Source organism: Chelonia mydas, chromosome 18 (genome assembly GCF_015237465.2).
Source record: "Chelonia mydas isolate rCheMyd1 chromosome 18, rCheMyd1.pri.v2, whole genome shotgun sequence".
NCBI lineage: Eukaryota > Metazoa > Chordata > Testudines > Cheloniidae > Chelonia > Chelonia mydas.
Window position 1 is genome coordinate 272,240 of NC_051258.2, and position 15,435 is coordinate 287,674.

A 15,435-nucleotide genomic window follows, 5' to 3' on the forward strand; every position below is an offset into this window, starting at 1 on the left:
ATTAACTGCAGCTGTGCCAGTAAAGCATGGGGAGAGAGGTATCAAATAGGCAAGTACCAAAACATTTAGGGTTTATAGACACCTACAGTAACTCCTCGCTTAATATACTTATGTTCCTGAAAAATGGTATATTAAGGAAAACAATGTTAAGCAAACCCAATTTCCCCATAAGAATTAATGTAAATAGGAGGGGTTAGGTTCCAGGGAATTTTTTTTTGCCAGACAAAAGACTATACACACACACACACACACACAGAGTATAAGTTTTAAACAAACAATTTAATACTGTACACAGCAATGATGATTGTGAAGCTTGGTTGAGGTGGTGGAGTCAGAGGGTGGGATATTTCCCAGGGGATGCCTTACTGCTAAATGATGAACTAGCACTCAGCTGAGCCCTCAAGGTTAACACATTCTTATTGATGTAGCCTCACACTCTACAAGGCAGCAAGAATGGAGGGAGGGGAGACCGCGTGGCAGAGAGAGACAGAGACATACACCATGTATGTGTGCGAGAAAGAGAGAGACAGACACAGACCGTGTGTGTGTGTGTGTGAGAGAGAGAGACACACACACACACCATGTGTGTGAGAGATAGATGCACATTGCCCCTTTAAGTACGCTGACCCCACGCTAAGTAAACTGCCTTTTTAAGTATATCAGCAAGTTGAGACAGCAGCTGCTGCCAGCAAGCTCCCTCCATCCTGAGCTCTGGCGTGTTCCCGCCTGCTCTGTGGAGAAGGGGTACAGGAGTGCGGGACAGGAGCGGGGGGAGAGGGACACCCTGACATTAGCACTTCTCTTCCCCCCCTTCTGCACAGCAAGCAGGAGGCTCCCGGGAGCAGCTCCAAGGCAGAGGGCAGGAGCAGCAGAGGGCAGTGGGGGGAGGGACAGCCGAACTGCCTGGCAATTGATAGCCTGATGGGCGGCTGCCGCACAGGGAACTTAGGGGAGCTGATAGTGGGGCTACTGGTCCACCCTGCTTGAAGCTTGCATCAGCTCCAACGGGCTGCTCTTTCTGCAAGCAGCGGACAAAGCAGGCGGCTGCCAAACGTTATAAGGGAGCATTGTGCAACTTTAAATGAGCATTTTCTCTAATAGATCAGCAACGTAACAATGAAACAATGTTAATCGGGACGACATTAAGTGAGGAGTTACTGTACTGAAATAAAAGAACATGTCAAGTGAATGCATTTGTTATTAAAGCAGGTGACATTAATCCTAGGGCAGTGATTTATTTCTGTTATATTAAATGGCTGAGGTAGAATTCATTATTTCGCCTGATGGGCATTGGTGCCACAGTGGCAAATGTTGACTAGACCAGTGCAGTCTTTTTGAAACCGGTTTGGTTTACAGACCTTCAATACATCAAAGCAGCTAATCTAGAAAAGTAGTTTTTTAAAAGAATAATATCTATGTTTATGAATAAACTGATTTCAAATTGGCTGAATATTTGTGGTTGGCTTTTAAAATACCTATCAGTGAACGATGGAATGATTTATATTAAAAATACTATATTATAAGCTTTTCGCAGCAGGAACTGAATTTTGGTCTGTGTTTGTGGTGCCTAACACAATGGGGGCCTGGCCCCTGCCTGGGGCTCCTCGTTGCTACCACTATTACTACTACTAAATTACTACTACTATCAGTAATCATTAATTATATAGCACCTTCAATAATAATGCTATCACTTTACACTTCTATAACACCTTCCACCCAAGGATCTCAAAAGTGTCTAACGAACTCACCACGCACCCTCCTTACAGATGGGGAAAACTCTAAAGGACTTGTCAGGTGAGTCAGAAGCACAGCAGGGAACTCATGAATAGTAAAATGGGTCCCTAGTGTTTTCTTTCTGGTTTAGATTCCCTTCTTAGAATACCATTAAACTAATCCAAATCCCTCAGAAACATCCAGGAAACCGAAGAAGGCTAACTGCTCCTCTTTATGCTCATCTGGGTACATTTTTCTCTTCATACACAAGTAGGCCTTATTTGTTTCTATATTTTTCATTTTTCATCTGTACCATAAATATCTCTCTTGGTTCTATTTTGAGTAACTCTGAATTATCCCCCCACGTTGTTTTGTTTGAAATTTGCTATTTCTGAAATGACAGACAGAAAGCCAAAAGAAGCAAAGAAAGAGAGTTGTCATGTGTTGAGAGCTTATTAACTCTGAGCTGCTTGACATCATTTCAGGAGCAGGGATTAGGTGGTGGGCTTCAGTGGTTTATGGGCAATGCATGTGTAAAAGTGAAATGATGAGAGTGGACATACAATGCCAATACAGATGTTGGTGCATGTTACAAGAGGATAACATTTGATTTTTCTAGGCTGAAATCCCTCTTATCCTATAATGAATAATATTATAGGATAGCAGGTTTGTTAAATACTGTTACCTTTAAAACCTACCCTAAAAACGCACAGTAAGAAACTACTCTTTACAGGCACAAATGCAAAATGTATGTTATGCGCTGAATGCTCCAAATGAACGGGGTAAGCAGGACTTACCTTGTCTCCCCCTTTCCACAGGTCTGCAAAGTGCACACCCCTCGCAGATCCCGCTCAGGCCAACGTCCCAGCATGCCCTCTACTGGTGATGTCCCACCCACCACTGAAGAGACTGCCTAGAGGGGTACAATGCAAGTCTTGTTTCCTTTTTTTTTGTTTTTTACAGTATTGCACCTTTTTTTAAAGTTTTCTGTTAATTTTATTCTCTGTAAACAATACAATTATGAAAAAGAAAACTTTACAGAAAGGTGCAAAATTTGGGGTGGGGATGGGGAGAAGGAGGGATTTGTCTTACCCCTATCGGCAGGTTCCTCAGTGGTGGGTGAGATGAGACCAACAGAGGGCATGCTGGGTGCCACACCGAGCCACAGAAGGCAATCCGGGGTTGTTCTGCACTTTGCAGGCCTGCTGAAAGAGAAAGAGCCATGTTTAAATTACTAAAATGCTGAGTGGTACTTTACTGTTTGAGACATTCAGCACATAAAAAGGCCATTACTTACTGTAACTGGAGGTTCTTTGAGATGTGTGGTCCCTATCTGGATTCCACTGGGGATTATGCATGCACACAGTGCCTTTGGAGTCAGAGAATTTGAAAGTAGCGTCTGTTGGCCTGCGCATGCACCTTGACTTGCCTTGTACTTCTGTTAGAGGCAATAAAGGGCGGGGTGGACCAACCACATCTCCAGTTCCTTCTCTACCGCAAATCTGACAAATACGCAGCAGAAGGGAAGGAGGGTGGGACTGGAATACAGATAGGGACCATGCATCTCAAAAAACCTCCAGTTACAGGTACGTAACCTCCTCTTCGAGTGATGGTCCCTCTTGTATTGCCGAGGGTGATTAACAAGCAGTACCTAATATGGAGGAGGGAGCGACGATGAGGATGGAATGGTCATGTGGAGAACTGCCATGCCAAAAGAGGAATCTGACGCTGAGTCCTGTACAGAACTCCATGTGGCTCTACGTATGTCTATGAGCGGCACATCCTGAAGGGAGGCTGTGGTTCAAACCTGAGCTATCGTGGCCCGCACCCCTGTGGTGGGGAGGCTGGCCTGTCAGCTGGTAGCAGAGTTTAATGCAACCCAAAATCCATTTGGAGATTCTTTGGGTGGAGATGACATGTCTGCTGAGTCTCGCTGGCACTGCAACAAACAGTCTAGGGGACTTCCTGATTGATTTAGTGCTTTGCAGGTAGAAGGTCAGAGCTTGCTGGACGTTGCGGGAGTGGAGTCAACGTTCTTCTGCAGATGCGTGTGGTTCCGGGAAGAAAATAGGTAAGTGAATGGATTGATTAGTGTGTAACCTGGAGACCACCTTTGGTAAAAATTTTGGGTGTAGACATAGAAAGACTTTATCATTGTGGAAAACTTTGAAAGGTGGGTCTGCCCTCATAGCTCCGAGTTCACTGTCCTTTCTTGTGGAAGTGATAGCAACAAGGAAGGGGACTTTTATGGAAAGAAAAGACATGGAGCACGATGCTAATGGGGCTCAAAGGAAGGCTTTGTTAGCACAGAGAGAATTAGATTCAGGTCCCATTGCGTTGCGATCGCTTGAATGGGTGGGAAGGTTCCGATGAGCCCTTTCCAAAATCTAGTGATTAGCGGATATGTAAAGACGGAGTACCCTTCCACTGGAGGTTGGAATGCACTAATTAGCGCCTGGTCGACTGTCAAAGAGCTGAAGATGAGACCTGATCACTTTAATGAATGTCTAGGATGAGGACAATCTCTGCCAATTCTGGTAAAACTCCTTTTTGTTAAACCAAGATGAGAAACATCTCCACTTGGCTTGGTAACATTACTGAGTGGAGTCCTTCCCGCTGCTGGAGAGAATGTTTTGCACAGTTGAAGAGCACATCCATTCTAAAGCAGATGCCCATCCCAATACCATGCTCTGTGGTGGAGCCCATGTGGACTGGGACGCCTGAACTCGCCATTGAACTGGGTCAGCAGATCGGGGAAGTTGGAGATGGGAATTGGTGGGCAGGAAGACACGTGGAGGAGATTGGGAAACTAGAATTGTCTGGGCCTGCAGGTGATGATCAGAATGATTGTCACTCTGTCTTGTCAGATTATGTGAAGCACTCAAGGCAGGAGCGGTAATGGAGGGAGGACATAGCTGAGTTGGTCTGAACAGGAGAGTTTTGCCCTAGAAGTGGTGGTTGAGGGTTCCCCTGGAGCGGTCTGTGGTGCACTGGCTGTTGTCCCATAGGTCTCCAGTTGGGGACCCCAATTGGCAAAGATATTGTGTACTACTAAGTCGTGAAGCCCCACTCGTGGTCGATTGCAAAATGTCTGCTGAGCGAGTCTGCGAGTACATTCTGTGTCCCCAGAAGATAGGCTGTGGACAAGAGGATCTGGTGATTGATGCACCTGTTCCAGAGATTGACTGCCTCATTCCCCTGTTTCTTGATATAGAAAACAGTGGCGTTGTCTGACATGATGAGAACATGATGGAAGTGAATGAATGGAAGGAAAGATTTGCATGCCTTTCTTACAGCTCGGAGTTCTGAAATATTTATGTGCATCCTGGATTCTCTGGGAGTCCATATTCCTTGTGTCATGTGATCATCCATGTGGGCTCCTCAGCCCACCAGGGAAGTATCATGATTATCATCTTGTCTGGGGAGGAGGGAAGAAAGGAAATCCACATGGATACATGATGTGGGTCTGACCATCACTGGATGGATGAACTTACCTTGTCAGGGACTGTCAGCATGAAGTCCATGGAGTGACGGGTTTGGTGAGTAAATGGGCCCATATCTGAAGGTAGCAGAGGTGAAGTCACCTGAAGGGGGTCACGTAGGCACATAAAGCCATGTGACGAAAGGAGGGAGGGACAGCCAAGTCCTGCCCGGTACATAAGGATTGCTCATGATGTGAGTTACGATGTCGCTCATTGTCTGAAATCTGTACCTGGGCAAGTAAAGTTGTGCTATCACTAGATTTATGGTAGCACAGATGAAGGGCAGAGACTGCATGGGATTGACGATCGATTTCTTGAAGTTGACACTGATTCCCAGGGAAGAAAGGAGGCTAACGAGATAACTGGCTCTGTGGATGAGGGGAAAGCAGTGGACATGTTGTTCCTTGACTTTAGCAAAGCTTTTGACACAGTCTCCCACAGTATTCTTGCCAGCAAGTTAAAGAAGTATGGGCTGGATGAATGGACTATAAGGTGGATAGAAAGCTGGCTTGATTGTCGGGCTCAACGGGTAGTGATCAATGGCTCCATATCTAGTTGGCAGCCGGTATCAAGTGGAGTGCCCCAAGGGTCGGTCCTCGGGCCGGTTTTGTTCAATATCTTCATTAATGATCTGGAGGATGGCATGGATTGCACCCTCAGCAAGTTTGCAGATGACACTAAACTGGGAAGAGAGGTAGATACGCTGCAGGGTAGGGATAGGATACAGAGGGACCTAGACAAATTAGAGGATTGGGCCAAAAGAAATCTGATGAGGTTCAACAAAGACAAGTGCAGAGTCCTGCACTTAGGACGGAAGAATCCAATGCACCGCTACAGACTAGGGACCGAATGGCTAGGCAGCAGTTCTGCAGAAAAGGACCTGGGGTTACAGTGGACAAGAAGCTGGATATGAGTCAACAGTGTGCCCTTGTTGCCAAGAAGGCTAACGGAATTTTGGGCTGTATAAGTAGGAGCATTGCCAGCAGGTCAAGGGACATGATCATTCCCCTCTATTCGACATTGGTGAGGCCTCATTTGGAGTACTGTGTCCAGTTTTGGGCCCCACACTACAAGAAGGATGTGGAAAAATTGGAAAACGTCCAGCGGAGGGCAACAAAAACGATTTGGGGACTGGAACACATGATTTATGAGGAGAGGCTGAGGAAACTGGGATTGTTTAGTCTGCGGAAGAGAAGAATGAGGGGGGGATTTGATAGTTGCTTTCAACTACCTGAAAGGGGGTTCCAAAGAGGATGGATCTAGACTGTTCTCAGTGGTAGCAGATGACAGAACAAGGAGTAATGGTCTCAAGTTGCAGTGGTGGAGGTATAGGTTGGATATTAGGAAAAAAATTTTCACTAGGAGGGTGGTGAAGCACTGGAATGTGTTACCTAGGGAGGTGGTGGAATCTCCTTCCTTAGAAGTTTTTAAGGTCAGGCTTGATAAAGCCCTGGCTGGGATGATTTAGTTGGGGATTGGTTCTGCTTTGAGCAGGGGGTTGGACTAGATGACCTCCTGAGGTCCCTTCCAACCCTGATAGTCTATGATTTTAAGTAACAGAGGCTGATGCGTGGGTTTCTTGCCTGGAGCTGGTGGCTAGGAGCCAATCGTTGAGATACGGAAACACAAGGAGTCCATAATGCCTGACGTGGTCCGCTACAATGGAAAATACTTTGATCAAGTCTCTGGGAGCAGTAGCTATCCTGAAGGGGAGCACCTTGTAATGAAAATTCATCACTGCCATATGAACCTTGAATTTGTAGATGAAATGACTGAGGTGCCAAAGATCAAGGACTGGTCTCCACCCACCTTTCTTTTTGGATATCAGAAAGTAAGTTGAGTAGAATCCCATTCTCTGATATTTTGGAGGAATGTATTATATTGCTCCCCTTTGTAACAAGGAGTTCAACTCTTGGACAAGAATACAGTCGTGAGAGCAGTCCCCAAGGGTGAATGGGAGGGGAGTTTTGGAGGAGGGAATGTGACAAACTCTATCATCTAGCCACAGTGAATGATGTCAATACCCATCTGTCTGTTATCACACTCTAAGTATAGAAAAATGACCCCCAAAGGGAGTAGGAAGGTCATGAGGCAGTAGACATAGTGGTCAGCGGCTCCTGGGCTCACATCAAAAACACCCCTTGGCTGGAGATTGAGTCTGGGACGTTGAAGCCTGATAGGGATGCCATGGAAGGCAAGACCTCTCTGTGTCTTTTGACGTTTCCCTGGGGCTCATTAGGTCTCTGTGGGTAGAACTGAGGAGACCTGAAGCACTGGGTGGATGATGGACAGTGGAATTTTCATTTCAGGGCAGGAGTGTAGATGCCCAACGAGTGAAGAGTAGCCTTGGAGTCCTTTAGTGTATGTAGTGATTCATCTGTCTTCTGGTTAAAAAGATGGATTTGTCAAAAGGGAGGTTCTCAATGGTATTCTGGAACTCCCTAGGAAAACCAGAAGAATGGAGACAAGACTATCTATGCATGACTATTGCTGTAGCCATGGCCCTGGAGGAGGAATATGCTGCATCTACTGTACATTGGAGAGCAGTTCTGGCCATGAGCTTCCCTCCATCAACAAGTGCCTGAAAGTGAGCACGATCTCGTTGTGGAAGGCTATCAGAAAATTCCTCGAATTTACTGTAATTTAGGAAGTCCTATTTGGCTAATAATTTGTGATTCTGAATTGTAGGCTAGAAGATGAAAAAGTTTATGTTCTAGAAGATCTATACACTTCCCTTCCTTATCAGCAGGTGTGGATCGAAGATGTTGCTGTTTGGCCCTTTCTGCAGCAGCCTGGGCTACTAGGGAATTTGGAGGTGGATGGGACAAAAGAAATTCAGATCCTTCGGCCAGAACATAATAGCCATGCATGTGGCAGGGGTGTACTACACTATTCTGGAAGGCTCCAGTCTAGCTTAGTTAATTGGTAATGCTATTCTTGCCAGCCCCAAGGTGTGAAGGACATCCAGAAGCTTGTGCTGGATGTCTTGGATCTCTTCTAAAGGAATCTGGAGTTTCACCATGACTCTCTGTAACAGCTCCTGGAATTGCCTGAAGTCATCCAGTTGGGAAGTGGATGATGTAGCAACCACTTTGTCTGGGGAGGAGGAAGGGAATCTTGCCGGTTCCAGTGGAACTGCTGGTACCAGGCTAAAAAGTTCTTTCTCCACCACTGGATCCATATGCCTGCTGGAAGGATATCTCAAGGGGAGGCAGTTGACAGTTCCTTCGCAGATCAGGCGGGTTTTGAGGGGCCGTATTGTGCACAGGGCCTCCAATATGCCCAATAGGTCAGATCCAAAAGAGATTGTGGGGGTCCCAAGGCGTGGTACCAGTGGCTCTGTGGTAGTTGAGGTGGTAGTTGTTGCTGGAGACGTGGTGGTCTCCGCGATGGTGCATAAGGGTGGTATGATAAAGGTGGTTCTTCTTTCAGTTCCGACTCATCTGAAAAGGAGACAGCGTACTCTGGCTTTAATGGTGGTACCGTCGGAGCCAGTGGAAGAGTGTAGAGCATCAGTGCAGAGGGTGAGGGACCTCGTATCAGAGACACATTCCTTGCATGGGACAGAATCTCTCTAGCAGTAGAGGGACTCGATGGAGGGGGTAACTCCGGGTCTGGCAAGGAAAAGACGTCCCGAGACGCAGCCATGGCTCCAGATATCCCTGGTGTGAGAGGCATTGGTCCTGGCACTGGGATCACTCCTGGTACAGGACGGTCCCGCGTCTTGTGGGGTGCCGGAGATGGCAGTACCAATGGATTGGCACCTAAAACTGCTGGGTCCTATTGTTTATCGGTCTTTTTCCTGTGCCTGTGAAACTTAGAACATACTCAGTCCCCTTGGGCTGAGCTGGGGAAAGGAGTGTCGATCTTCTTTGATTTAGAGAAATACTTAGTCCCATGCTTACGGGAGGGCTTCCTTACCTCCTAACCAAGCCCCATCACAGGGGCAGTTCTGCTGGCACCAGAGTCAGATGTAGTAGCAGGAGGCATGCTCTTTGCTGAACCAGGCCAATGTATGGGGGGTGTTCCCTGGCCTGGGTCCAAGTGTGGTCTCATGGCGAGCTCCACAAGATGCTTCTAGAGGCAAAGTGCCCAGACTTCTCGGGTACAGCTGGGGAAGGACTGGCAAATACTGCACCTGGTCATGATTTGAGCTTCTCCCAGGCAGTAGAGGCAGCGTTGGTGGTTGTTTCTGACCAAAAAGGATTGCAGGCAGAAGGCACAAAGTTTAAAGCCTGGAGTCCTGGGCATAGTCCGGTACCCCTATGTGGGGGTGAAAACCTCAAAGCCTATCTAAAAACAAGTGCTAAAAGTATTAACTATTAAAACTAAGAGAAAATAAGCCTGGTAAAACTACTAAAAAACTAATTAAAGCTATTTACAACTATCTTTTCAGAAGTGTGTCAGAGACGAGGACCCGGGAAGTTCTGATCCAGACCATGCATCACTGAAAAGGAACTGGAGACATGGTTGGTCTGGTCTGCCCTTCATCACCTCAAACGGAAGCACAAGGTGAACCATGATGCATGTGTGGACCAACAGACACTACTTTCAAATTCTCCAACTCTGGACCCATGATGCGCAGGCATAATTCTTCAGTGGAATACAATAGGGACCATCACTCAAAGAAGAACTAATGCTGTATGGCACTGGCGTGCAACCTGCAACCCACTGAAGAGTTTCTGAATAAAAAAGATGTTGCCATCTTTAACTGCATCAAAGCTTCAAGGCTGAGTAACTTCATTTTTTGAGACTAAAAGCAAGATTTAAAGCTATCAAAGACAGGCACACACACTAAGTTCACAGTATTACTTTCCAAAATGAATACATTATATCTATACAAAGCCCTAAACAAATTTGCTCTTTTGAATGCTAATATCCTGGAAAGTTGCTGATATTAGCATTCAAAAGAGTTATCAAGTGAATGATATTTGAAGAGATTTCTTACTGGAAACTATTAGTTTTAAAGGATGAAATCTCTTCCCATTCCCTGTTTTTCCCTCCTCTAGAAGCCATTTCCCTTTTCAGTTGCTTGCTGATCCTCTCCTGTTTCCTGCTTCAAACAGCTGCAGATCAGTGAGAAGCAGAAGTGAAATCCACTCCTTGCTACACAGCTGAGACACACAATTGAATACAGCATCAGCTGGCGGCATACCAGAGCAGAGCAAAACTGAGCCTTATTTTCATCCAATCACAGCAGCCTCTGTCTTCAGGCTGCAGCTGGCTTGACCCTTTTAGCGAGGCAGCACACTTCAGCCAATCATGAGCCAGAAACAGGGAATGCAAGAGGAAGGGAAGAAGTAAGAATTGAGGGGGAAGATTTTTAAGAATTCAAGAAGATGAGGAGGCAGGGCAGAGATAGGAAAACAGAGGAGGAGGAAAGAAATAATAATACAAAAAGGGGAGAACAAAAAGTAAGGAAAGAAAAAATAGTGTGAATGAAGCAAAGTGGCAAATGGAAAGAAATAAAATAAAATAAAGAAATAGAACAAAGAGAAAGCAAGCTCTTCAGTTAGGAAAATATAGTTTATTTATTTGCTTTTAATATAAATGGATTTCTGTGAGAACACACACAGACACAAAACTCATGCAACTGTATGAAAAATATGTATTTATATTAACTGTGTCCTTCAAGCTCCTGGCATGTTACCAAAGTGGCCATTGGTACCACAGAGGCTGTGCCCCACTGCTGCAAGGATGATTTTGAAGCAGATCCTTTTGAGCAAGAAAGGGGAAAAACTATTACCAAACTCATTTACCTTAATTTCTACCAAGTTAGAAGCATTCACAATGATTTTATTTGCTTCTATATTAGCGCTCAAGGAAAATAACTTCTCTGCTTTAGGCAGATTGAATAGAAACCAAAATATCTAAGATCCCTAAAAGGCACTCTCTTTCCTTGAGGCTAGATTTCATGGATATCAAGGCCAGTTTCTAACTTACTAAGCATGAAGGTAGTTCATACTTACAGCTACACCCCTTCCCCCGGAAGTTTGCCTCCCAAAATCGGCAAAGGCTGGTGTGAAGTCTGGTCCCCGAGGCAATATCCGAGGGTCCAGAGTTCGAATTGGCAATTTTGGCTGATTAATCTGCATGGTGGAACAACAACAACAACAAAAAGAGTCTGTTAAACTTTTGTGATGTGGTTATTACAAACATGTGTAATCTGTAGACAGTCCTCTGCCAATGTTCAATTAGTTATAAGCAGGGTTACAACATATATTTGTTATTTTAGCAAACGGTAAGTTTAATGTTTTCTATTAATTTCCAGAGTTACACAAAAAATTGTATTTTATTTGTGCCATGCCTTACACCAATGGCTGTTATATAAATACACAACAAGGACAATGAGAACTCTGGAAAATTTATCAGGGTTTGACATGACTTATAGAGAATAAAAAAATGGCTAAGTAGGGCTACTATTTGAGAAATACATTTGATGGTCATGGTTAAGGATCACTAAACTGTCATCTGATATGAAACAAATATCCTTAGTTTTAACAAGGCAAATGGCTGACCAAGCAAAGCAACCTTGAAAGATGATGACCAGGTGAGGTCACAGAAAACTGAAAGGGCAGTAGGATAAAGCCCTTCCTGATGGCATAGCTGGGTTTTACAGCATTGCCAGTCCTGGAAGTTTAAAGTGGAAATGTTCACCCAATAGGAAATCACAAATACTCTGATTTGTGCTTGAATCTGAGGGGCCCAAATCTGTTCTGCCAAGTATGTGTAAATCTGCAGGAGTCAACAGTAACTGAAGTGAGACTCCCTATGACTAGCTCTTTTAAAATAATAATGAATAACTTTCCTTCAAGAGATACAAAAAGATAGTGAGAAGACTCATTATGTAATGACATTTGGTCAACTCCATGTCACCATTTTTATGTGCTAGCATCAACCAATCAATATAATCTCACAGTGAAGCACATTTTTAAAAAATCGAGTCCGCACTGATGGTCAGTTCATGTTCATTAATTGATCACACCCAAACCCAGGGGTTTTCAAACTGTGGGTAGCAACCCAGTACTGGGTCGCAGAATGGAAGGCACTGGGTCGTGGCGGCTCTGGTCAGCACTGCCGACCGGGCTGTTAAAAGTCCCATCGGCAGTGCTGCATGGCTAAGGCAGGCTAGCCCCTAACTGTTCTTATACCACGCTGTGCCCCGGAAGCAGCCAGCAGCAGGCCATGGGACTCCGCATACTGCCCCCGCCCCAAGGACCGGCTCCGCACTCCCATTGGCTGGTTCCTGGGGGGAGGCGGTGCCTGTGTGTGAGACCCATGTGGAGTCCCTTGCATGCCTCCGCCTAGGAGCCACACCTGCTTATGGCTACTTCTGGGATGCAGCGCGTTCACAGTGCCAGGAGAGGCAGGAAGCCTGCCTTAGCACCCCCACTTCGCCACTGACCGGGAGCCGCCCGAGGTAAGCCAACCCCAACCCCAACCCACGCCCCAATCCCCAGCTGCAGCCCTGAGCCCCCCAAAACCTGGAGCCCCTTCCTGCACCCCAAACCCCTCATCCCTGGCCCTACCCCAGAGCCTACACCCCCAGCCCAGAGCCCTGACCCCCTCCCGCACCCCAACCCCCTGCCCCAGCCCTGAGCTTGGCCCAAACCCAGAGCCCCTTTCCCCCCAACCCCTCATCCCTGACCCCACCCTAGAGCCTGCACCCCCAGCCCAGAGCTCTGACACCCTCCTGAACCCAACCCCCTACCCCAGCCCAGAGCCCCGTTCCGCACCCCAAACCCCTCATCGCCAGCTCTGTTGGGTTGTGGCATCAACAATTTTTTTCAACTGGGTTGCCAGAAAAAAAGTTTGAAAATCACAGCCCAAGCTTGTGTTATTTTATAATATGTGGCTTTAACCAAATACTGTCCCATTCCCTTGCTGACAGAACATATGCCAAAAAGCTCACCAAATACTCTAGTTTGCATTAGAATCCATAGTCATTAATATGAATAGAATCCTGATGCTTACTGAATATGCAACAGAACCAGGAACCTGGATGAGCTGTTAGCATTGAGAAATTCAGATTCTTGGCATTTAAAAGTTAAACCCCCTCTTTCTCATCCCATTCCCTTTCAGTCAAATGATTCTTAGTGTCTTCACCTCTTTATTACAGAATTTGCACACACCTGTTTTATTGGGTCTCCTCTCACCTTGTCGAGGACCACATCACTAATGGGAGGCAGCCCTTCCGGTTTCTGTATACAGGCAGGCATGAACTGGAAATCCAGCAGGAACTCCCTATCGTACTGCTTCTTCCCTTCAGGATCCATGGGCTTCCACTGTTCTGTAATGACAGAAGATGGCTAAGGTTCATAGGCAACACAAAGAGCTTTGCTCCTGGAGAGTACACTTTAGATAAACCTGGAAGAAGGTATCTTTGGCTAAAATTGTTTTTTTAATTTTCACTTAGAAATAAACAAGTTAAATTGTCAGAGCATACGCAATGGGGAACATACAGCACAGTCCAGGAGGAGTCACATGAAGTACTAATGTCACCAACTTTCACCCATGACTAGATGCTAGAGACAATAAAAATCCAGGATAGAGCTCTAAAGTAAATAGATTCAGGAACGGAGGAGCAAAATCAGAGAGTTTTTGAAAACAGGGCAACAAAATGCTTTGACCTCTGAGCACTCTATGCTGGGAGTAGAACAGAGTTCAAGTGCAGCTTGAAAATGTGAAAGTTTTTTGCTTTACAATGTCAATGTTCAAGGTAAGACAAATGGCAGAACCATGAGGGACAAGCACAACTGCAGCTGCGCAGTCTACAGAAAATTAGCACCTGAGGATCTGGAGCCATGATTTTCTCTGCTGGTAGCAGTGTTTAAAATTAGAAAAGAAAAAAAACCCCTCGTTATCTACCTCTCATAACTGTTCTTCTTCAAGATGTGTTGTTCATGTCCATTCCAAGTAGGTATGTGCGCGCCGTGTACACAGTTGCTGCAAGGTTTTCCCCTAGCGGTACCCGTCGGATCGGTTTAGGCACCCCCTGGAGTCATGCCTTCATGGCACTGCATATGGGGCCCTGCCAACCCACCACCTCTTCAATTCCTTCTTGCCGGTTCACTCCAACAGAGGGATAGGCTGGGGGGTCTAGAAATGGACATGAGCAACACATCTCAAAGAACAACAGTTATGAGAGGTTTCAGAGTAGCAGCCGTGTTAGTCTGTATTCACAAAAAGATAAGGAGGACTTGTGGCACCTTAGAGACTAACAAATGTATGTGAGCATAAGCTTTTGTGAGCTACAGCTCACTTCATCGGATGCATTCAGTAGAAAAAATGCACTGAATGCATCCGATGAAGTGAGCTGTAGCTCACAAAAGCTTATGCTCAAATAAATTTGTTAGTCTCTAAGGTGCCACAAGTACTCCTTTTCTTTTAACGGTTATGAGAGGTAGGTAACTGGTTTTTCTTCAAGTGCTTGTTCATGTCGATTCCAATTAGGTGACTACCAAGCAGTACCTTTGAAGTGGGGTCGGAATTCACTGACTCACCGACTGAAGCTCCGCTCTGCCAAATGCTGCATTGTCCCTGGAATGCTGCGTAATGGCATAGTGAGACATAAAGGTGTGGACTGATGACCATGTCGTGGCCCTGCAGATCTCCTGGATCGAGACCTGTGCCAGGACTGCCGCCGAGGAATGTGCCGTCAGTGAGGGGGCAAGTATCTTTGTCAAATCATAACATGCCCAGATACAGGACGTGACCCACGATGAAATTCTTTGGGAAGACACCAGGAGGCCCTTCATCCTATCTGCTACTGCGACAAAAAGCTGGTTCGATTTTCAAAATGGCTTTGTCCATTCAATATAAAAGGCCAATGCCCACCGAACATCCAGGGAATGGACTTTTTGTTCCCGGCTATTAGTGTGTGGCTTAGGGTAAAAAACTGGGAGAAAAATGTCCTGACTGGCATGAAACTGAGATGATCTTTGGAAGAAAGGCTGAATGAGGCCGAAGCAGTACCTTGTTCTTATATAAGATAGCGTAAGGAGGTTTGGATGTTAGGGCCTTAAGCTTGGATACCCTCCTAGATGAGGTTATTGCCACCAGAAATCCCACCTTCCTTGACAGGTAGAGTAGTGAGCATGTTGCTAGGGGTTCGTAGGGGGCCCCATTAGTTTAGAAAGCACCAGGTTGAGTTCCCATGTAGGAATCAGTTGTTGTACTTGCAGGTATAACCTGTCAAGTCCTTTAAGAAAACGGCCGGCCATTGGGTTAGCGAAGACTG

At 45.8% G+C, this 15,435-nt stretch overlaps 1 protein-coding gene across 1 annotated transcript in view; it reads right to left on the reverse strand.

Moving 5' to 3' along the window:
- The window catches only part of EIF4G3 (eukaryotic translation initiation factor 4 gamma 3), a 382,496-nt gene that overhangs the window by 110,781 nt on the left and 256,280 nt on the right, over positions 1-15,435 (reverse strand). The window contains 4 exon segments of the mRNA XM_043531915.1: positions 2,806-2,867; positions 2,870-2,915; positions 11,165-11,284; positions 13,352-13,485. Of these exon segments, the coding sequence (XP_043387850.1) occupies positions 2,806-2,867; positions 2,870-2,915; positions 11,165-11,284; positions 13,352-13,485 (362 nt within the window).